At 47.6% G+C, this 22,446-nt stretch overlaps 1 protein-coding gene across 9 annotated transcripts in view; it reads right to left on the reverse strand.

Annotated features, from left to right (window-relative positions):
- LOC102937877 (limbic system associated membrane protein) overlaps window positions 1-22,446 on the reverse strand; it is a 1,332,442-nt gene that overhangs the window by 12,436 nt on the left and 1,297,560 nt on the right. For 6 of the 9 annotated variants that reach the window (XR_005226814.2, XM_037909177.1, XM_043538686.1 and 3 more), the window contains one exon: window positions 19,603-19,638. The exons of the other annotated variants lie outside the window; for them this stretch is intronic. Coding sequence is in view for 5 of the 6 variants with exons in the window: in XM_037909177.1 (XP_037765105.1) it covers window positions 19,603-19,638 (36 nt within the window). In the remaining variant the exon portion in view is untranslated. The remainder of the gene's footprint in view (window positions 1-19,602; window positions 19,639-22,446) is intronic. 9 annotated transcript variants of the gene reach the window in all.

Genomic DNA, 22,446 nt, shown 5'->3' on the forward strand with positions numbered 1-22,446 from the left:
GCCCAGCTTTCCAGGTGACCCCTGCTGCAAGAAAGGGTTTGAGCTATGGGGTGTTCACTGTCTGGATCTAGATCCAGGTTTTACTGCTCTACTCTTAACCCCTCATCCATGCTCCCTGAATGCCACCAGCACCTACCATGCCCAAGTGACTTCATTCCAGGAAAACAGATGGCCAAGTCCCTGGGAAGGGAGAGGCAGCGAAGGAAGGCCAGTGGGATGCTGCATGTTCTTGTTGGGTAGAGGGAACCACACCCAGGCATGAAGCAAATACGAGCCATTTCTATGAGGGCTCCACTTCAAGTACAGAGAGGCTGATGCTATAGTCTTTGGCTCCACCTGCTGCCCACTGTTACCCACTACAGCAAGACCCAGCTGACTATAAAGATTACACCTCTGTCAATGTAGGCTGTTCCAAACACTTTTGTGGGTATATTTGTGGGCTCCCTCTGCTCATCATTAAATCCCTCCTTATTTTAGATCCACACCTCTTGCTGTTACAGTACATACAGTTTCATCTTGTCTCTGAGTAATTTCACCTGCTCAAGAAGCTGAAGACCTGCTTGCACTGGCTACACCCAAATATCAAGTAGTTAGGTTCTATGCAAATTTCACGTCTGTCCTTCAGCCCACCAATGATTCCTCATTATGCCAATGAGCCCCAGTGTTGCACCCAGGGACCAACTTGTATCCCTGGGCTCCCCACACAGCTCTGCCAAGGCCTCTCAATCCTGACCTACGTTAACACTCCCTCCCCCCCCCCCCCGGCGCTATTCCAATCCTCAGAAGATAGACAACAGGTGCTGAATTGTGTGAAGGGTCTTTTTTCTGGGAATACATGCACAAAATGAATGATGAGAGCTGATCACCAGACTCCTACCACTTGTATCATCTCAAATAGATTTTAGTGAAGGATTCCAGAAGCAAAAAGCCATTGCACTAATCAACTTGCAGCTTATATCTCTTCAAGAATCAGTGTACACTCATTTGTCTGTCTGACACCAGAGATTAGCTCTTGCTACCAAAATTGTATTACAAACCAAATCTTAAATACCTGAGTTCACAGATGACGTTTGGGCTCACCCTTTCTACCCAACTCAGAAGTGTCTGCTTTAAATGTCTACAGAGGTGCTTGGTTTACAGCAACTGGTACCTCTTTCATTTCCAACTCCCCATCCTTGGCCTAGAACCTGTGTTCTGTGACAGTGGTTTGCACGCTGACATCCTGCTTTACACTTTCTCCCTTGTTATTTGGTGGCACAGTTGAGTTCATGACCATTCATCATATGTGAAAGGTGTTTCTTTCAGTTTAGCCAGGGAAGAAAACTGGGTTTCAGATGAAAGATTAATGGGAACATTTGGGGAATTTGCCAAGTAACCTTGACAGTTCACCCAAGGGGCTGAAAAGCTTGAGAGAATAGGAGCAAGTGAACTGGAAGTGGGAGAAACAGAGTGGAAAAGGGCCACAATGTTTGCACGTCTCCTAAACTGTGCCTATATTTGCAGCTTTGCACCTGGCTCTACTCTGCAAAGTGACTCTGTTACAATGCATCAACAGGCTGCATGTTTCCTATCGCTCAGTGACTCCAAAGCAAATGAGTCACTTTACAAATTAAAAGCTGGTTTAGCTAACTTCACCCTCAGCGAGGGTGATCAGCTGTCCCAATTGTATTGTGACAGTCCCCATATTCAGGGCTTTGTTTTATGTAGGCGCCTATTACCTCCTCCTCCCGTCCTGATTGTTCACACTATCTGATCACCCTACCCTCAGTGTGGGACTTGAGAATCTAGCTGGACTCTTTCCTTCTCATTCATCAGCACTGATAAAGGCCCTGCCAGCTAGATTCTGCCTTCCAGAAAACCCGGGTGATGCCATTGTTTTCAGAGGGTTTGCACAGACCTAATCGATGGATACGTAGGCCCGGATTCTCAAAGATATTTAGGCTCCTAGCTGCACCTCTAGGTGTCTAAATCCACCATTGTAGGCACCACTGACATGTTCAAAACCTGCTCCCAGCTGCTCCCTAGCTCTGCAGGTTCCTAAGTCCTCTAGGCACATAAGTTTCCATCAGTTGGCAGCCAACGAGCAGCTCAGAGCCATCGCTCCAGCCAAAGCCCCAGCATCTCCAAAGCAGGATTTTCAAACTAGGTGGGAGACGCCCATCTCAACAGTAAAATGAACAGGAGTACTTGTGGCACCTGAGAGACTAACAAATTTATTAGAGCATAAGCTTTCACGGGCTACAGCCCACTTCATCGGATGCATGGAATGGAACATATAGTAAGAAGATACATGTATGCATACAGAGAAGGTGGAAGTTGCCATACAAACTGTGAGAGGCTAATTAGTTAAGATGAGCTATTATCAGCAGGAGAAAAAAAAACTTTTGTAGTGATAATCAAGATGGCCCATTTAGACAGTTGACAAGAAGGTGTGAGGATACTTAACTTAGGGAAAGAGATTCAATCTGTGTAATGACCCAGTCACTTCCAGTCCCTATTCAAACCCAGGTTAATGGTATCTAGTTTGCATATTAATTCAAGCTCAGCAGTTTCTCTTTGGAGTCTGGTTTTGAAGCTTTTCTGTTGCAAAATTGCCACCCTTAAATCTTTTACTGAGTGGCCAGAGAGGTTCAAGTGTTCTCCTACCGGTTTTTACTCAGTAAAAGATTTAAGGGTGACAATATATATGTCTTCTTACTACATGTTCCATTCTATGCATCCGATGAAGTGAGCTGTAGCCCACAAAAGCTTATGCTCTAATAAATTTGTTAGTCTCTAAGGTGCCACAAGTCCTCCTGTTCTTTTTGCGGATACAGACTAACATGGCTGCTACTCTGAAACTTATCTCAACAGTGGGTCCCGAGCCCCCTGCCTAACACTTGCCACCTATAAGCCCTGCAGATGGAGGGCTTGAGGCAGATCAATGGTGGGGAGCGGGGACAGCATAATGCCTACACAAAAGACAGCCAAGGGGTCACAGAAAAATGGCTGGCGAGCATCACAAAAGTATCAAGTGTGTGCAGGAGACTGAGAGTTTGGGCTGCTGGGGCATGGGCTACCTAAGCCGCTGACCTGGTGCAGGTGCCTCATTCCAGGACAGGGTTCGCGGCTGAGACTCCTGAGCAGAGGGAGGTGCCTATGTCTGGCCTGTCAGTCAGGTGCACCTGGTCAACTACTTAGGGGCCTACACCTCGCTCCTCTTTCTGTCCCACCCCTCAGCATTTCCTGCTGGCTGGCTTAGGCAGCTCACCACTCAGCCTGTTGGCTTCTGAGGATCTCTTAGCCACCTGACACTCTGCATGCCTTGCCTGAGGCCCAGAGCCTCAAGTGCACTTAGGCATCGATCTCCCATTGAAATGAATGGGAGTTTGTACCTGCAGGCACCCCCGTATTTGCCCCCACACACCATTGTAATAATCTTTGTACAACAGATGCCTTAGGGGGTATCATTTGAAAATTAACAATGCCTGGACCAATTTCTGGTGTGCTGTATGTACACAATGTCTAGTAAGAGTTTTGGCTACATGCTGGAATGATGACTTAAATGTGTTCAAGCCAGGCACATCACGGGGATTTGATAAACAGGCCTGCTTAGACAAAGGAATGTATATTTGAGTCAGGCAAAGACAATGAAGGGCTATTTATACATGTTAGGTAAACTAAGCTAATAAGCAAACAAGTGGGGGAAGAAAGAGCATGGAGCTTCCTTCGCCACCAGACTCCATGTCGCTTTCCTCACAACTTGAATAAACTTTACTTTGAGGAGTACCCCTCAGGAGAATCCATCGCAAAGGTGCATTGGACTATAGAAGAGAGGGGCAAGGAAACCCCCCATTATTTATCTTTCACCTAAGAAGACAAAGGTACCAAACCTTTGACTTTGTGGGACAGAGCCTGACCCAGGGATTCGGTCAGCCATCTAGATGGAAATGTGGTGAGGATTTTACCGTGACCCATGTCTAGCTAGTTATGTTTTAGGTATTAGAAAGAGTTTTTATCTTTATTTCTCTTGTAACCATTTCTGACTTTAAGCCTTATGGTTGTACTCACTTAAAATATCTCTCTTTGTCATTAAATATACTTGTTTTATTTTAAGTGGATTATTTGATTATTCCAGTTAAAGTAACAAACTGAAGGATATTGACTCCTTAAAGGAGCAACAAACTTGAACATTCCTCGGATTGTTCCAGAACAGGGCTGAACATTTCAAAACACATTTTTGGGAAAACGTGGGGCTGGGGAGAGTGTGGAGTCACCTTACCAATTGTTAGCCAAGGCTGGTGGAGGCCAGTGGAAGGCTGTGGTATTGCAGGAATGCTCCAAGATCCAAAATGTTGCACCACGGCTGCCAAGTACATAGACATAGAGGGCATGCTTGTGACTGACTGTGGGTGTCCCAGGCAGAGAGCCACAGTGGCAAGGCATTGTGAGGCATTCGGGGTTACAGGGTAAGAGGTGACATCGCTCTTCATTGTATCCCAGAATGTCACAGAGTTAGGCACCTAAATATCTTGGTGGATCAGGTCCTGCACACCTGACTCAGGGCTGCGGATTCCAGAAGGCAGTAGGCCCCCTAGGGATTAGGCACTGCAATGCTGAGTGCCACAATGCCTAAGTACCTTTGTTGGAGCTGGACCTTAGTGAAAAATTCTGTTGATGACCACATGGAATAGACCCTCAGCTCCTTTTTTGCTGAGCTGTGTTGGCTTTCCAGGGTTAACAATCAAAATATTCAAAACACCACCAATGTACTTCATCCTGCTCTGCAGCACCCCTTTGCTATTCCAGTCTGGGGCTCCCCACACAACTCTGCCAATGCCCTTGATCCCGATCTGTGACAGCCCCAGTTACTGCAAACATGGGCTGCGCTGCAACAGAAATTACCAGATGGTGCCAAAATTCATGACATATTTTTGATGAGTATCACCAAACTCATGTCACTTGTGACCTAGAAACCATCAGTTCCCGCATTTTTCCCCATGTATTTATGAAGGGCCATTGTGTCCTGTAGCCTGGATTAGCCAGGAACATGGCATGGCAAAGTGAGACATTAGTTCTTTATGTTGCTGGGCCAGCTATGTTTCTTTGGGCTTAGCTTTTGACAAGACACTATATAGAGTCTGTCCCTCAGGCATTGCTCTTGGCTGCCTAACCTCTGGAGAACGTAGCTGGTCTGAGAAAGGCCCTTGCCCAGGTCGGGGAGCTTTCTGGCATCTATCTCAGTCCTGCATAGGGAGGTGCTGGGATGCCGTGGTCTGTCAACGGATGAGTTGAGTGAGAAGCTACACATTCAGCTGATCCAAGGCCACCACATATCGAGCACCAAGCTACTGGGCTGCAAGTTGCCTCCCATACACAGTCTGAGTTAGTGAGTGGTCATGGGCTGAGACAAAGAGAAAGTTGGACCAGCTGAGGGATGGACTGACACGTAAGCTATGCAATGACATATCTTTCTAAAATATAGGCTCAAGCACCAGAATGGGCTAGATGCAGGAATCACGGGGTTAAATTCGCTGGCCTATGTTACACAGGTGGTCAGATGAGATGATCACAGTGGTCTCTTCCGGTCATAAAAGCTATGCGTGGGTGACCCTGTCACCTGGTGGAGCTCTGGAATGGCATCTGCTGTTGGCCAGCCAGCCAGTGACTGAATCCAGATGGCAATCCCTGAAGTTTTACATTGGCCAATCATTGCCCATCTGAAGGGGATCAGTGTCCATGTGAGGCCAGCACAGGTAGGTATGGGAAGCTGGTGATGTCAGCTCAGAGATGTGATGACTCTGAAAAGGGGCAACACCAGCCCACTGATATGTTGGTTACAATACAGAGGCGGTGCTGGCTCAGTTGTGTGATAAGTATGGGCTGATGCTGGCCAAGAATTGTGATGGTTATGGGCAGGGAGATGATGCTTGCCCAAGGATGGGTTGATGTGATGGGAAAGGTCAGACAGCAAGGGCAGCTAAGGGCTGGCTATGATATGAGGATGATGCAAGAATAGGCATGTTATGGCTAGGGAATGTGATGGCTAGGAGAAGGGGCTGATGGGAGTTAGGGGCTGATGGTATGGAAAGGAAGCCCTGGGATTTGATTAATATGAGAAGGGGGCAATGCTGGCTCAGGTGTGTGGAAGAGGTGTCAGAGAAGGCATGCTATGAACTCTGGGACGGGATGGTCATCAGTCAGCGGGACCTCTCCTCCTTTCTACTGAGTGTGACTGCCATCCCCTGGCACTGTACACTGCCCTTGGCCACATCTTGGTGGATCCTGTGCATCTTTGCCATGGGTTTGATTTTTTTTTTTTTTTTTAGTGCCTCCTTTCTCTTAGCTTTGGGGTGGTGGAAAGGGGGACACCTTGGGACAGATTCCCCAAATCACTTGGGCCAGGCCATTTGTGTTATACACTGATCTACTTTGCCCTGTCTCAGCCACGCATAATGCTCCCAGGGAAAACCATGAGGGCAATATTAGCTGGAGTTATGGCATCCTTCCCCCACTCCCCCTCAGAGCTTAGCTAGATCCTGCCACAAAGTGGCAAAGGAGGGTTAAGAAATGCAGGCTAATAGCAAGGGCGCTACACCACGTTTCCCCACAAGGTGGCATCCAAAGTCAAAAATGAGGAAAACCTCCTGGCCAAACAGTGCTAACCTGTGCACAGCTCTGCAAACTGGAGACAAGGCCATGTGCAGATCTTATCCCAAAGTTTCCGGGACGATTGCATTTGGGGATCTGGGTCAGATGCACCCAGAAATGTCCCCACCTCCTCCGAATGAGACAGCTGGGCATCAGGAGAGGAGCCCAGAGTCCGATTCCAGCAACTGGCCCAAGCCGACTTCTGCTATCTACCTACCTAGCAGTCACTCGATCCCTCCCTCCCTACTTCCCAGGTGATTGCTCTGTCTCACCCCTCAGCTGGGAAGCAGATGTTAATCTGGCCTGTTTCATCCAGCAGCTCTACATGTCATTATCATCTTTGGCCTGTGGTCTAACTCGGCAATGGAAGACCTGGAGAGGAGTGGACCTAACATCCAACTTCACTGAGCTACTTACACTTGGTAGGCAAGCCTGAAAAACCAGATCGTGCTGTACAGATGCTTCTTGCCACAGCGGGATGTTCTAATGTTGTGACCTGAGGCGAATGCAGTGTTAGTCAGAGACCTGTCCATCCCACACCCTCCCCGCAACACAGACCCCAATTCTTTCCTACAACCAGGATGGGGCACACAGAGCTCTGATGGGACCTGTAAGCAGGGTGGCGCCGCCCCCCACCTTCAGAGGTGTAGGCAGCAGCAATTTGTAATTAGCAGGTCCGTGCACGGAGACTCTATTGTCCCCAGGCCCTGGACTGACCTGCCACTCCACACAGTCCCACTACGCACTCAGTGGCTGCAGGATCTAGCCTGGTCTGAGAGTGAACCCCATAAGCCCCTTCAACTGCACAGAGAACAGCACCCAAATGGCACAGGCACCACAGATATCCCCAGTACTTGAACCTGTGGGCACTCGTATCACACCGAGATCTCCAGCACTGCAGAGGAGTCCCTTCAACTGGACGCACGTAACATTCATCCTCAAAGGGCAACCCCAGCTTCTCATCTGCAGAGGGGCTTCCTGCAGCCCCTCCCCATGCCTCCTCATCTGTCCACTGGTAAAGGGACTCTCCATGGCCTCTCATGCCAGGTTCCTGGGCTCAGTGATCTGAGGGAGCCAATATGGAGCTGTGGCTTGCGAAACCTAAGAGTGTGATTCTCCTTTCACTTACATTGGTGTAAGCCAGGAGTTGCGCCACTGAATTTAATGTCAAACCAGTGTGAGAGGAAAAAATGGGCCCTATGACTCTTTTTTTGAGGAGAGAGAAGAGGTCTGTCTATAGTTGGGCGACTAAGGGAGGGAAAAATCTAGCAGGCTGTATTTCAGGGAGCACTACAGCATCAGAGGCCAGCTCTGTTTACAATTAAGTTCACTGATGCTTATCTGGAGACATCTCTTGGGCACGTCTTGGGACAGGAGTAGTAGCAGGGAAAGAACATAACCATCTACTAAAGAAAAAGGAGCAGGGGCTGGACAAAAGCTGGTCTCTCTTTCCTCCCCGCCCTCTCCGGCCACAGCTTGCAGGGGCCAGGTTTTTACACATGCCAGCTGCTCTGCAGGAAGTCATTTTTCTAGTCTGTTGACTCTCTTTGCCAGGGCTTCCGAAGATGAAATCTTTATTATCAGGGAGGCTTAAAAGGGAGGAATACTGTTAATTCCATTTTCAAGGTCATACTTTGAAAGTTATTAATTTCTTTCTTCCAAGGCTCTGCACTCTACTTTGAGGCTTTAGGGATTAGCAGCTTCTACTTACTAGGGCTTGCTTGGTTGCGGTTTTTTTTCCCAACCTTCCTTTGTGCTTTGGGAAAAAAGACACAATTCACACGCCACTCTGGTTGCAGCATGCTTGTACCTTTTTCTTACTGTCAGTTAACACCTATGGACCTGCTGTTGCTACTTATATTCCCTGGTAGGGCGGGGTCTTACGATTAAATCTTGAGTTGGGGCACTGGGTGAACCTTGTGTCTACACAGTCAATACACTGGCTTTTCTGGAGGCAGCCAGGTCCTCTGCATGAGCTAGCGATGACCCCATTCTAGAGCCCATCCACAGTGGGCTAGCAACTGTTCATGGTGTTCTAGAGATGGCCCATTTTCTCCTGGCTTGCTAGAGTCCATATTGCCATAGTTGCTGTAGAAGGGGACTGCTGTCCTAGCTAACAAAGCCTATGACTAGAAGACCAAATATGGTTCGAAGCCAGGTAGATGAGTTTCTCTCACAGCTAAGAGACAGCTATTTTCTTCCTGTAGATTTCAGAAAGTTCTGGGGTTTTACCACTGCTGAGAAAATCCCCTCTGCCCCTCTCCTCTTTCATTCTTCGAGCAACTAAGGCTGATTAATCAAAAACCTGGCATGCTGCCTCTCCCAAATGCATTACTGAGTCCGTTCTTGTCCTTGATCCTTCCATCTAAAGATCTGATTCTACAAGCAAAGCAGCTGGGGACCATGTTACACAGGTCATTCCCCTGGGCCATTCCTGGCTTGGGTCTGAGTTCTGTCCCCCACAAGCTTCTAGGAGAGAATGAATCCCTTCCAGATTCAGATTTCCAGCTGATTGCGCATGTGTGCACCAGTGTGTCCCATCCACTCAGCAAGCAGCCACTGCTGAACACAGTCCAGCTCTCAGTGCAGGGCAAACAGCCTGGATCCCACCGCACTGGGTGTGCAGTGTGTTGGCTAAATAGATGCCCGGTCTGTGTTCACCCCGCCACGCATCTTTGAGCATAGCTGCACTAGGCACCAAATGAAATCCTTTGGTGTGCCAGGTTTTCATGGGAATGAATTGTGTGCATGTGTCCGGGGGGTGGAAGACTGGGGTTGGGGCATGGAGACAAGTGTTGGGAGTGAGGTACAGTGAGTGGAAGGTGGTGGGGCAGGAGAGCGAGCAGAGATGGGGCTTAAGGGGAGAGACAGAGTGGGAAACAGACAGTGAGACAGAATGAGAAGCAGGGAAGAGGGGGCAGGGGAGTAGTCTTAATGACGGGTACTGAGTGAGACAGAGGCTGGCGCAGAGAGAGCTTGAAAGGACTTGATGGAGGATATGTCTGCTCTTTGACCAGGGCTGATTCCCAGCTTTAAGAGACACACCTGCACTAGCTGTGATCAAGCTAGAATGCTAAAAATAGCCATAGCACCACAAGCAGTGGGAGGGGCTAGCTACCCCACCTACAATCCCTTCCATGATGCTAGGTACATACTTGGGGCATCTCCTCTTGCGACTTGTGCTGCCATGATGACCTGTTTAGCATGCTAGCTGGATCAGAACCAGCCTGGGTATGTCTCCTTGAGCTCGGATTCACACTTCCAGGTCTTGTGTAGGCATGCACAGAGGCAGAGAGGGAGAGTGGACAGAGAAAGAAAATGGAGCATGAATGAGAGAAGTCTGAAGGGAGATAGAAGAGGACAAGAGGTTGGCACAGAGAGATGTAGAGAAGGAAAAAGGGAGAGCGGGACAGAGGTTAATAGAACAGGACAGAAGGATAGTAGGGAGGGGACAGAAATGGTCAGGGAGCTAGACTGACAGAAAACTGTTCTGTTTTTCCCTTTGGTGAAGGCTTCTTTTGTTCCTTTCTCTTCCCTGGGCTGTGGTCTGGCCACTTGACATGCCACAGCCGCTGGTCTGTGAACAGGCCTTTGTTAGCGTCTCTGAGAGCATGTGTGTAGAGCAATGTGCATGTTGTAGATGGCATATGAGCTGGTTAGTGTCGATACAAGTGTGTGTACTATGTGCCTGCACTTGCGGGAGTAGGTGTGCATCTGCTTTTGGTGTTGTATGATCAGGGTTGTGTGTAAAGTGTGTGTGTGTGTGTATGGATCCTGGAGTGTCTCCGTTATGTTCACAGCTGTCTGTGTACTTCAGGGGCCTGACTCTCGGTTGCACTAAGGCCCCTTTACTTTGCTCTTGTTGGCAGAAATGGCCTTCTGAGAATGCCCTCTGACGTAGTGCTGACACAGGGATTCAGCCCTGAGGCTGCTCTAACTTACACCAAGGGCCAGGTAAGGCCCTGCACAGTCCCAGGATGGGGTTGGGGCTAGATTCTGTGCTATGCCTCTAGGGAACCACAGCCCAGAAGGTGCAGCCCAGAAGGAGGGGGGCAAAGGTGGCTTTAAGCCACCTCTGCATCTCCTGGATTCTGGATCTGGCTTGGGGCTAGAATGGCCCCCAACATATATTAGAGTGGCTTTGGGGGCTGCTCTAACTTATGGTAGCCTCACTGTGACTGCCATTGGGTTGTTCAGAAGCACTTTACTTCCTGCCCCCAGCATGTCCCCATGCCATGGATTGCAAGAGGGGCAGAGCAACGCTGGGTATGTCAGACCTACCCTACTCCTGGGGAAGCCTCCCCCTAGTCACTGTGGCCCCTTTATGGCCCCTGAATGTTACTGAAGCAGAATCTGGCCTGGGGCTTGAAACTCCCTTTGTCCACTCCACCTCCATCTCCACCCCAGAGGCAGGAATGGAGTAACTGAGAATGAGGCCCTAGACATAGGTGTGTGTGTGTGTGTGTGTGTGTGTGAGAGAGAGAGAGAGAGAGAGAGAATAGCTAACACTATAGATGTCACGTGAGTTGTGTGAACACAACCCTGTGTTTTTTCATGTTTGAGTTGGCGTGGGTGTGAGTGAATTATAACTCTCATGCAAGTCAGTTTGTATGTCTCCCTGTGTGAGTAGATATGTGTGTCCTATAGCTGTTGGGTATGTGTGTGTGTAAATACGGGTGTGAGAGTGGCTCTGTGTGCACTCTAAAACTCAAATGCTGGCCTCCTCTAAAGTCCCTTACTGGTATTCCAGCAGTGCAAAGTGATCTTAAAACTGCCCGAAACAGCCCTTGTGTGGGGGAATGCTTGAGTGGATCTGAGCGAGCTATGGTGGCTTTCTGCTAGCCTAGCCCAGCCCCCCCTGGCTGGAGCAGGTTGTGCACTTGTGATCCCTGACGGGGCACAGCCCCTATAGAGCTGTTATAACCTATTACAACTTAGAGCAACCCTGAGGCTACTCTGAGTTTCACCGGGTCGGGGCGGGGGAGGGGGCACTGAACTGGCTCTTAGCTGGTGTCAGGTTTGGGGCAGCGTGGAAAGATGGCACACAATCCCTTCTGGTTGCCCTTTAGGTGGTCCTAAGCACCTGAGGATCAAGCCCTAGGTGGTGTGTGCATTGAATAAGCCTACGTGTGTATCTCCATGTGAGCAAGTAGGTGTGTCCACTGTAGGTGTTGGGAAAGTTGGTTTGTGTGTGTCAAGTCCCACAACAGCTACCATAGACGATGCCTGGCTGGGACTGAACAAAGTTGCACTGGCTATGTGGCATCCTCTTCAATGCAGGAACCACTTGCACTGATTCTCCCCCTGCTCCCTGCTCCTGCCGCCACCCTGACATAGCCGTTCCCAGACGTGCGAAGGGCACGCTAAGCCCCATTTCCCCTTATTCTCCTTCCAAACACACCCTTCCTCTTTTGTTAGGTCCTTCGATGAGCACAACACTTCCTGTGTGTGCGCCAGGAGGACTCTGCTTTTCCGTGAGTCTGATTTGTTTGCAGAAAGGGTTTTTTTTTCCTGGTTGTTTTTGTTTTCTGAGAGAGCACTGAGACAGCTGTATTAATCACGCAAGCCCAGCCATGTGTAATGTGCTTTATCAACCACAGAGCAAGCACTGAATGGCAACCAGTTCGCGAATGGGCCCAGCGCAGTGCCTGAGCCTAGAAGATAAACCCGACGCTTCCCAAACTGACTTACCATTCTGGGTTAGTGAATGGAGAGACTGTTCGCTTGGGACAATAACCAGACGGGAGGCCAATTTGCTAGGCAAATTCCTTAGTGGTTTTCAAAGTGGAAATGGGGAAGGAGGGTGAGGATGTGGGGGGAGAGGGGGCAGCTCTATTCAAGGATTAAAAAGAGAAGTAATGTCTTTTCTCTCCCCACCCCACTTTAATTTCAGTGCAGCTTTTCACAACAGGTTTCGCTACTTGGAAGGCCACTGAAAAAGGAGCGGGAGAGAGAGAGAGGGAGGGAGCAGGGTCTTTATGTGTATTTGTTATAAACTTGATATAAGATTTATATCCTCACCCCAAAAACTCCCCCCCCCCCAAGTAAAGAGCTTAGGGTAATGGTTTAAGAGACAATATTGTTATTCCCTGAATGGTCACATGGAGGCATCAGGAGCTGGTTTGAAGCCATGCCAAGTGGTGCATTTCACAGCTGGATCTGTAGTTCTGGATTGTTTGGATCTGGAGGGGTATGTTCTGCCTGAGTGCTGGTCTAAACTGAACCCATCCACAGTACAGCTCAAAGTCTGCTAACAGCGACCACACCTGGCAATTTATTACCCAGATTGATTAGCCTAGGGTGGGGTGGTTTCTAATCCATTCAGTGAAGATGGGGATTTTTCCAATATTCTGACCCAGAACCCCCTCTAGAGGACTAAGGCATGAACACCGTTTTGCAGCTATGCTCTGTGTGCAGCAAACAGTGCTACAACCAGGTTAAGCTGTAGCTGTGGCTAAAAAGGGCGTCAAGTGTGTTTACCACTCTATAGTGAGGGCAAAGGTTGAATTGAAGAGCATTTCCCTCGGCTTTCCAGTCCTAGGTCTCAACCTCCTCCTCCCTCTCACTCAGCTCACTGGACTCTCCGCAGCACTGCAGCTGGAGAGGGTTATGCAAATGTGTGCAATCCAGGGCTCATTTTGGAATAAATCAATCAAAATTAAAATTAATGAACAAAAAGTACAGAAACAGAGCAAGCAATAAAACGATTTCTCTCTCTTTTGCGGGTGGGGGGGGGGAGAGCAGGGGGAGGGAACAGAGGGTGTTTGGGCAGTCTTGACAAATGTTAGCCCAAGCTAATGTTAGTTGTTATAATAATAATAATACTAAGACTTGGAGTTGCTCTAGCTCCCGATCCAAGGCGCTGTTTCTCGACCTGAATTAATTCTCTCAACTCCCTCTGAGGTCAGCATTATTATCCCCCTTTTACACATGGGGAAAGTGAGGATGAGACAAGACATGCAACTTGCCCAAGGTCACATGAATCATAGATTCACAGGTGTTAAGGCCAGATGGGACCATTGTGATCATCTAGTCTGACCTCCTGCATAATGCTGGCCACAGGACTTCCCCGAATTAATTCCTATTCAGAATAGAATAGATCTTTTAGAACAACTTCCAATCTTCAGTAAACATTGCCAGGGATGCAGAATGCCCTACATCCTTTCGTCAGTTGTTCCAGTGGTTAATTACCCTCACTGTTAAAAACTTGTATCTTATTCCCAGTTTGAATTTGTCTAGCTTCAACTTTCGCAATGATGAGTCTGTCTATGGTAGACCAGGAACAGAATCCAGCTGTCCCAAAGTCCTGGCTTATGCTTTAGGCACCTCTGCTCCTTTCTGCTTCATTGGCCAGATTTTCAAAAGAGCTCAGCATCCCACATGATCATGCCCTTTGGTGCCGAAGGGTATGTCTTCACCACAGGTGACTGGCATGTGGGCTTGAGCACCTGAGCTAGCCTAGCCCAGTTTGAGCATCCATACTGCAAAGCCATACTTAAGCCACAACCATGTTGCTGCACCTTACACTGGTGTTGTACTCACCAAATTGGAACAGAGCTTGTTTGAAAATCTGGCTCAATAATGTCAGCTGGAAGCCTTTTGCTTTCCTGAGCCCTACTTTCTGCTTAGGGTGGCAGGTTTTAAACAAGTGAGCTTCTGCTGAGCTGCAGATAACTGAAACCAACCAGCAATCCAATTATGTGACAGAGGTGCACCCTAGTCATACACAAATATACCATGACATAGTGATGAGCCTAGCCTGAACTGTGGACCCAAACACCCTGTGACCTTTGGGAAAGTTCTGATCCAGAGATGGATCAAAATGCTGCACCTCATGCTTGTCATGTCTTTTAATTATTTCTGTTTCCTGGCTGCTTCGGTGTCAGGAACAGGGATCAAAACAAGCATTTGGGCCTGTTTATGCTACAAGTTCTCAGCCAGGCTAAAGAATTAACATGTTTTAAAAGCAGCGTATGCGATTTGGGATTTCACTGGTCCTTCCTTTGAGCCCTGCTAGGGAATTGAGTTCAAATCCTAAAGAACGGTTGGGGATGGGGAGGGACCTTGATCATGGTTTAGACTGGTTTCATGATGGGAATCAAATAATGAGCATAAAGATCGAATTCAGACCTGGTGTAAGCAGAATTTGGCCCTAGAAACACTGTGGTGCCTACCAAGCAATTCCTCTTCTTGGGCATGAACAGTGGGTATGGCAGTGCCTGACCCACTTGCAAGCAAGCAAGGACTTACCAAAGGATTTTTTATGGTCTGACTGGGACTGGCTTGATCAAGGGAAAGCAGTTCTGACTGCTCAGCAGGCCAGCCCTGTACCACGTTGGCTCCTCAGAGTTTGTGCTGCTCAAAAGGTCCTGTTTCCCTATGATTTTTTTCCTGTAGAGACATCCTGTTTAAAACCAACCAGACCACCCAGTTTTTGCCAAATGCAGAGTCACTCTCCACGAGAAAAGTGTGCACTCACTGGAATTGCTTTGGTGCTAAGGTCCATGTGTTGGAGGGAGTGTGCTGGGAGAGAACAAGTGATCACATTAACAGGAGAGGTCTCTGTGCTTCCCAGAGGGGAGCCAGTCCCTGGGTAGGAGGGAGAAGAATGGGAGGCCGCTTAAGGGAAAGCTGCTCTTTGGGTCTCTTAGGAAGCTCCAACCTCTGGTCATTAGACACAAATGAACAGCTCTTTTCTCCCTCCCTTCCTCCCACCCCAATCAAGGCATTAGTAACAATACAAGCTACAAGGACTACAGCTAAAAGGAGACTAGCTACAATCTACAGTCCATCCAGGGTCATTCTCCAATCTGCGTCTGTTTGGTGGAAAGATAGGCCTGCCCCTGACCAGTCACCTCACCACTATCTTTATCCTGTTGATGAGCAACGGAACTGGATTTTGTTTGATGTGGCCCTACTGAGTGGCTTCTGCACTTGATTCCTTCTGGTGTTAAAATACACAGCCCAGGATAGCGCCACTCACTGCCCTGACACTTGGCAAGCTCTGGCAGAGATCCCAGGACAGGCACTGTGAAGGAGGTGGGGCTGATCTGTAATCTAGGTGACCTAGTTGGTGGGATAGTTTTTAAAACATTATGGCTCTGTTGGGTTAGGGGAATATTTACTATTTTCATGTGTTGGTTCAGTTTAATAGCAGGACTGTTAGGAAAGTAGCAGGAAGGTAACACAATGACTCCAAGATAAGGAACCTCCCAGTAAACAAGGAGGGCTCAGAAGGGACAATGCTTGAGCTGTTATCTGGGAAAATGCAATTTATAGGCTCCAGTCAAAATTACAAGACTGCTTTTGCCACAGCTGGCTGCCAAAAGACCAAAGGAACACTAAAGAGTTTAAAAGTCCAAGGACGAGGTAGCTGTCCAAGAGCTGCTCATGGAGAACAGATTGAAGCTGAGACAGATGCCGCTGGAGGGCCTGAAGAAGCAAAACGTACCTGGCCCGCTACTATAGGGTAGTGGGGTTTAGGAGTAAGACTGTTAAGATTGGTTTGACAAAGCTGTCTGGTCACCTGTGTGAATCACAGGTCACAAGCTCCCAAAGGGAAGAACTGCAGGTGCCAAATCCACTGGGGCCTGCTAAGTAATCACGGCTGGTACACAGGGTACTACAGCCCAAGGCCCAATCTAAGAGTGGGAGACTCATGGGAATCCCCCCCTGAAAGAGGTGAACGCACAAGGCCCTGGGCAGGGGCAGGGGAGGTGCAGTCAGAGAGATCAGAAAAGGTGCAGCCAGACCTGTGACTATGGCAGGCAGCACAGAAAAAAACATCCTTAAGGCTTAACAAAGATCCCATCCCACTAGCCTTATCCTCGGAAGGAGAGGGGCCTCCTTGAAAACTTTCTTCCACAAAAGAACTCTGAGCTCTTTTGAAAATCTGGCCCTACTGATGAGGCAGTGATGCAACAGCCAGACGCTGTGACATCACAGCATAAATAGAGCAATGTTACAACACGATGATGTGACATTAGCCCAGATGAGATTTCAGGCACTTTGAATGCCTTGCCTCAACAATCAGGATGGCTAGAAATTTTACCAGGGAATTTGGTACCGTAGTGGTGGTCACAGGCCCCATTTTCAACAGCTGAAATAAGCACGAGTTGGGTTTCACTAATGCTCTAGGAAAGTCTTCCCCATCAAATTCAAGTCCCGTGTATTGTTAAATAGCTCCCTTTGAAATCTCTGACCTCTTTTAAACAGCAGCTAGCAGATAATAACAATACTTAGAATGTACACAGCCCTTTCCATCTCTATGCACCTCACTAATTAATTCACTAATTAATTAATCGTCAGAAACCCCAGGAGGTAGGAAAGTGTCATCCATATTTTATAGACAGGGAAACTGGGGTACAAAGAGGGGACGTGACGTGCCTTAGGTCACAGAGGCTGATGGCAAAGAGAACGGAACCCAAAAACCCATATATTGATGGAGTCCGCGTCATGCAAGGAAACTTTTTTGCCTGGTGTTTCTTTAAAGGTGAACTGCAAAGGACAAGTGAAGATTGAGATAAGCACCAATGCCTGTGCTGGATGCCCACATTAAAGAAGCAGCTGGGAGCTTTCAGCAAAAGAAATGAGGTGCAGAGTATTAAAATTATATTTTCCTTCTGTGAAATCCTCTTAGCACTTCCTGGTTCACTGAAGATATCGCAGAATACAACAAATTCCTAAAGACTCACTGAAACTGTGATGTCACAGTGTGATGTCCACTGAGACATTATTACTAAAACAAGAAGCAGCAAGAAAATATCAAAGGCAGTGGGGAAGAATTTTCATAGGTTGATTAAAACTGTGCTGGATGGTGCAGGCACTGTGGCTAGAACTTAGAAGGGGCGTTTGGCATAGAAATCTGGGCTTACCTCAGCTGGAATTTTTAGCATTTGCCTTAATGGGCCACTAATGCACAACAGGAGACAATGCAGTTGGGAGAAAAAAATAGCAAAATTGCCTTTGTCTGCCTGTGGAATTAAAAAAAGGACAAAAATGTCTTCTCAATTTGTAGAAAAATATTTGCCATTAAAAACCCCACATCTTAAAAAATTAAAAGAACCAAAAACTTAAACCCTAAACAGCCATTGTGACTTTAATTTCATATCTGAGCCCATGTTTCATTTACAGTGTGTTTGATAATTGCATTTAATTGGATTTATTTTTCCACGCTAGATTCCCAACGGCCTGCTTTACTCCTTTTCCCAGCTTCTTGAATGTTATTTGCGAATCACTCCCTGGGATTTAATTTTAATGTTGGCTTGATTTCAATTTTTCTTTTTTTTGGGTACTTTTCGTTAATTGTATTTGCAGATTTGCCTTTAAATATAATAAGTGTAGCCCTATCCTGGCCCTGAAGAAGTTATCTGCAGCAGAGCTTGGTTTGAAACTGCAGGGTGGTTAAGTGAAGCTGATGTAAAACTCCCACCATCCATTGCTCACTTCCTCTAAGGCTTCCCAGTGTTCGCTGTGCCCGGCCAATGGGGGCTGTGGGAAGCGGTGCGGGCTGAGGGACATACTGGCCGCCACTTCCCGTAGCCCCCATTGGCCGGGCACAGCGAACCGCAGCCAGTGGGAGCCTCGATCGGCCAAACCTGTGGATGTGGCAGGTAAACAAACTGGCCCGGGCCACCAGGGGCTTTCCCTGAACAAGCTGAGTCCCAAGTTTGGGAAACACTGCTCTAAGGAAATGCTGGTGTTCCGCTTGGCACACTGAATTGCTTTCCAAAAGAAAATGGACTCCTAATAATCCTTTGCATTTGACCTCAAAGTGCTCCAGCAACATTAACTAGTTAGTCCTCACGCCAGCCCTGAGAATTAAGTAAGTATCAATATCTCCATCATGGAGCTGGGGAAACTGAGGTATGGTGGGGCATAGACAGTGCTTAATTTGTAATGAAAGAGGTGCCAGGGCTCAAGCAATTTTTTTACATTCATAACTGATGCAGCAGGCCCAGAGGTGCTGGGGCTATGAACTGCCAAGCCTAGAGGTGCCAGGGCTCAGCCCTGCCAAGTCCTGGCACAAATTAAGCACTTTAGGCCAGAGTTTTCAAAGTGACTAGTGATTTTGGGTGCCTCTATTTTTGGGTGCCCAACTTGAAACACCTTGTAAGGGCCTGATTTCAGAAAGGACTGAGCACCCATCCTCTGAAAATCAGGCCCCTCTCAATTGGAACATCTAATAACGGAGACATGGCCATACTGATTTGACCAAAACGAGTGTGTGGCAGATCTGGGAATAATATCCAGGTCTCCTGATTCCCTGCCTTGTGTTCACACTCACTCCTTGTGAACTGGGTCAAATCAGAGGTGCCTCATGTCTGCTTTAATGTCTACACTATGCTTCTTTTCACAGTTAGTGCCCCTACTGTCCTGCCATGTGAACAGCAAAGACATTTTCCCTGGGAGTGATGAATCACAAAGAGTGAGGTGGTTCATTAGGAATCAGCACTCAAAAGTTTGGATGCTTCTCTGGACGTTCCATACCCTGAGATGGAAATCTGAGAGTAGCAGTTTTATGTTTTTTCCCCTCTTACAGGATTTCAGAATCCTTCTGCTTCTGGTCAGACTGGGAGGACCAAGAAATGAGCCTCTTTTTGAGTTACTGTGGCACATATGCTTCTGGTTGGAAAATATACAATAATTAGAAATGGGCCTGAGGACAAACTGAACACTGGGAACATTTGGATCTGGATCCAAACACAACAGCTCAGGCTAGTCTCTACAAAAAGTGGGAAGAAAAGAAGTTAAGCAAAGTCACTTGAACCTCAGGTTTGGATTCAATCTGAGATTTTGGCAACAATTTTTTGGGGGGAGAGAGGGGGAAGGGGGCAACTGGGATGCAAAGCAAAAGGGGACATCCTTATTTTCCTGTCATTCTGCTCTGCCCACCCTTGGCTTTTAGTATTTGTTGAGATGATGGAGAATGACCCGGCTAGAGAGGTACTTTGACATAAAGCATATACTGACCTGGAAAAGGGTTGGGGAGTGTGGGTAAAACTCGCTCTAAGGGGGGAAAAACAACAATAAGCAACATGCAGGAGAAAAGGAAATGCCCACTTTCCACACCCAGCAAGCAGCAGTTACAAACCTGACAGCTCCCCCATCCTGCAATTGGACTGACTAAGAAGGTTTCACATACAGAGCATTATGCTACCAACACATCACAGTACATGTTTCCATGGATTCAGATTGGGAGTTGAGGAGAAACCAACTCAATGGCACACAGAACTGAACAATCAAGGTCTATACAGCAGGAGGAATAAAAGAGCTGCCATGACGCTATTTGTAGTGGAAGGGTCACATGGCCTCTTCCTGTTTCCAAATGCCACTGAGTCATCAGACCATGGGCCACCTTAGCGGCATCTCCTGCTTGGACCTAGCCTTTGGCAGAGAAATGAATTGTGCAGGTAGGCTTGCCAGGTCATCTACGTGGATTTATTGCCTCCACAGAACCTATCTTAACGGACACACCCACAGGGATCTGAGCGCATGATCATTCACCATGCTGCAACCTAATTGGTGACACATTCCTTAAGTGCCCTCACCTCCCCATGGCGCAATAGTTGGGGAAAAGTTTTCACAGTCCCATCAACATCTCCTCGTTTATACAGCCTGCTGGGTTGGGGGATTTGGTTATAGATTTTGAAGATTCATCTTTGGTACATTGTTACGTCATGATACTGCTGCTGCTGGCACCATACTTTGCATTTCGATAGCACTTTCCCTTCCAGGATCTCAAAGCACTTAAGACAGACGTTAAAAAATTAAGATTCACATACCCATTCTGAGGTGGCAGATTATCCCCACTTTACAGATTGTGCCCAGATGCATTGAGAGGGGAACTGGTTTATCTATGGTCACACAGGCATAGCCAGGAACAGAACTGGACCCATGCCGGACACATGTTCTGACCAGTAGACCATTCTCCCTCCATTATACGGAGTGGAATTTGTCCCAGCCAATTCAGATTGCTCGATGGTATGTGTCACCCAAATGGTGAATATGGGGACTGAACCAGCTAGAGGAGTTCCCAGTCTCCCCTGATGCCAGGCATGTGGCTGGGGGCATATGAATGTGTGAATATACCGTAGATCCTGATAGAGCAGAGAAGCAGTGACTCTGCTCGATGAACTAATAGACACTGTCTCTGTTTGACTGAACCTGTGGGAGCTGCACTAAGATCATCGCTGATGGAATTGTATTTGGCAGGTTATACAGGTAGTCAAGCATTATTCACTTCTAAGCTGAATTTCAGCTATTGAGAGACACATGCTCTTTCTAAAACACCCGTGCTCATATAAACTGGGCTCTGAATAGCTGAAGGTTCTCCAAGCCAATCAGGATGTAGCAGGTCAATTACGTCCTGGTGAAAATGACAGATCTCCTGCACTAACAGGCCCAGCAGAAGTGTCTGAATCCACAGCAGGAATTGGGGAGATTGTCTCTTGTTTGGAAAATACACAGGTAGGCTGGGTCTCTGTTATGTAGCAACAGGGGATTCTTGTTCTGTGAAAACAGGCTATTGTGCTGACATGATTTCCGCATTATTTAGTTAGTTAAATCATAACTCAGACCTGTTTCCTTCCTGTCCTGTAGATGGCGAGAGGCTGCATATTGCAAGCAGTTAGAATGCAATAGCCTCATTCTCACACTATTTTCTATTAAATGACTAGACCTCCATTCCCCTTGCCTGCTGAGCAACAGCCTTTCTACTCCACCAAAGGTGTAATAGCTCCTTCTCAGCCCCACCCCACCCCATCACCACCATAAGAACTCTCCCTCTGCTCATTATTCTCCCTGTTATTGCAGCTCCAGAGACAATGCAGGGTTTTCAGGGAGGTTGTTGGGTGAAGTGCATGGTATGAACTGTACTATTCAGTCACAGGGACACATTGGGGATTGGTCCTGCTTTGAGCAGGGGGTTGGACTAGATGACCTCCTGAGGTCCCTTCCAAGCCTGATATGCTATGCTATGCTATGATCCCAAACTCCATCTGCTAGAAGAGCGCAACTGATTATCCAAAACTAATGTGTGCATGAAATAAGGTGTGGGCTAGCAGGTGAGGTAAGATATGCACGTCTGTGTGTGTGTGTGTGTGTGTGTGTGTGTGAACGTGTGTGTGTGAACGTGTGTATGTTCATGCATAAAACCTGCACTCTCACTGGGGCACTGATAGATAATGACATTTTGGAAACATGCTCTGATTCTTCTAAGAAATGTGCTTATTGTTGGAAATCTGTTTGTCTGATTAACATGATAACCTATACCTGAAATCTCTTGGGGATTCTGTGGTGGGGACCTGCCTTCTGCTGCTTCTAATTGAAACAGGCCTTGCCAGCTGCCTCTCCTTCTCCAGAGCTACTCATTCAAGGGTGCAAACTGGAGAGGGGACAGGACCACTGGGGTGATTGTCCCACTGTAAATCAGACCATACAACCAGCAGGAGCGCAAGGTGCTGCCAGTGCCTGTGGATTCCTGCTTTATCCCCATCAGTGAGCTAGACCCTAAGAAGGTGCAGATTATGATTTGCACCAGTTGAGGGTCTAGTCCAGGGTCTGAGGGGACAACTTCCATTTTGTTTCCATAATGCCTTGGAATGTCTTTGAGAGAATACTGTGCATGCATATGTTTGTGTGCAAACCTGTGTGTATGAGTGTGCTTGTTTACATTGGGTGGGTATACTTGTATGTTTATGTGTGTCTACATACCTTTATATGTGTTCAGATGTGGATACATATCTTGTGTATGTATGCCTGTGCGTGTGTGTAGCATGGACTCAGCTATAATTATGGTCTTGCTCAGACACTTCC

This window comes from Chelonia mydas, chromosome 1 (assembly GCF_015237465.2).
Source record: "Chelonia mydas isolate rCheMyd1 chromosome 1, rCheMyd1.pri.v2, whole genome shotgun sequence".
In the NCBI taxonomy this organism is placed as follows: Eukaryota; Metazoa; Chordata; order Testudines; family Cheloniidae; genus Chelonia; species Chelonia mydas.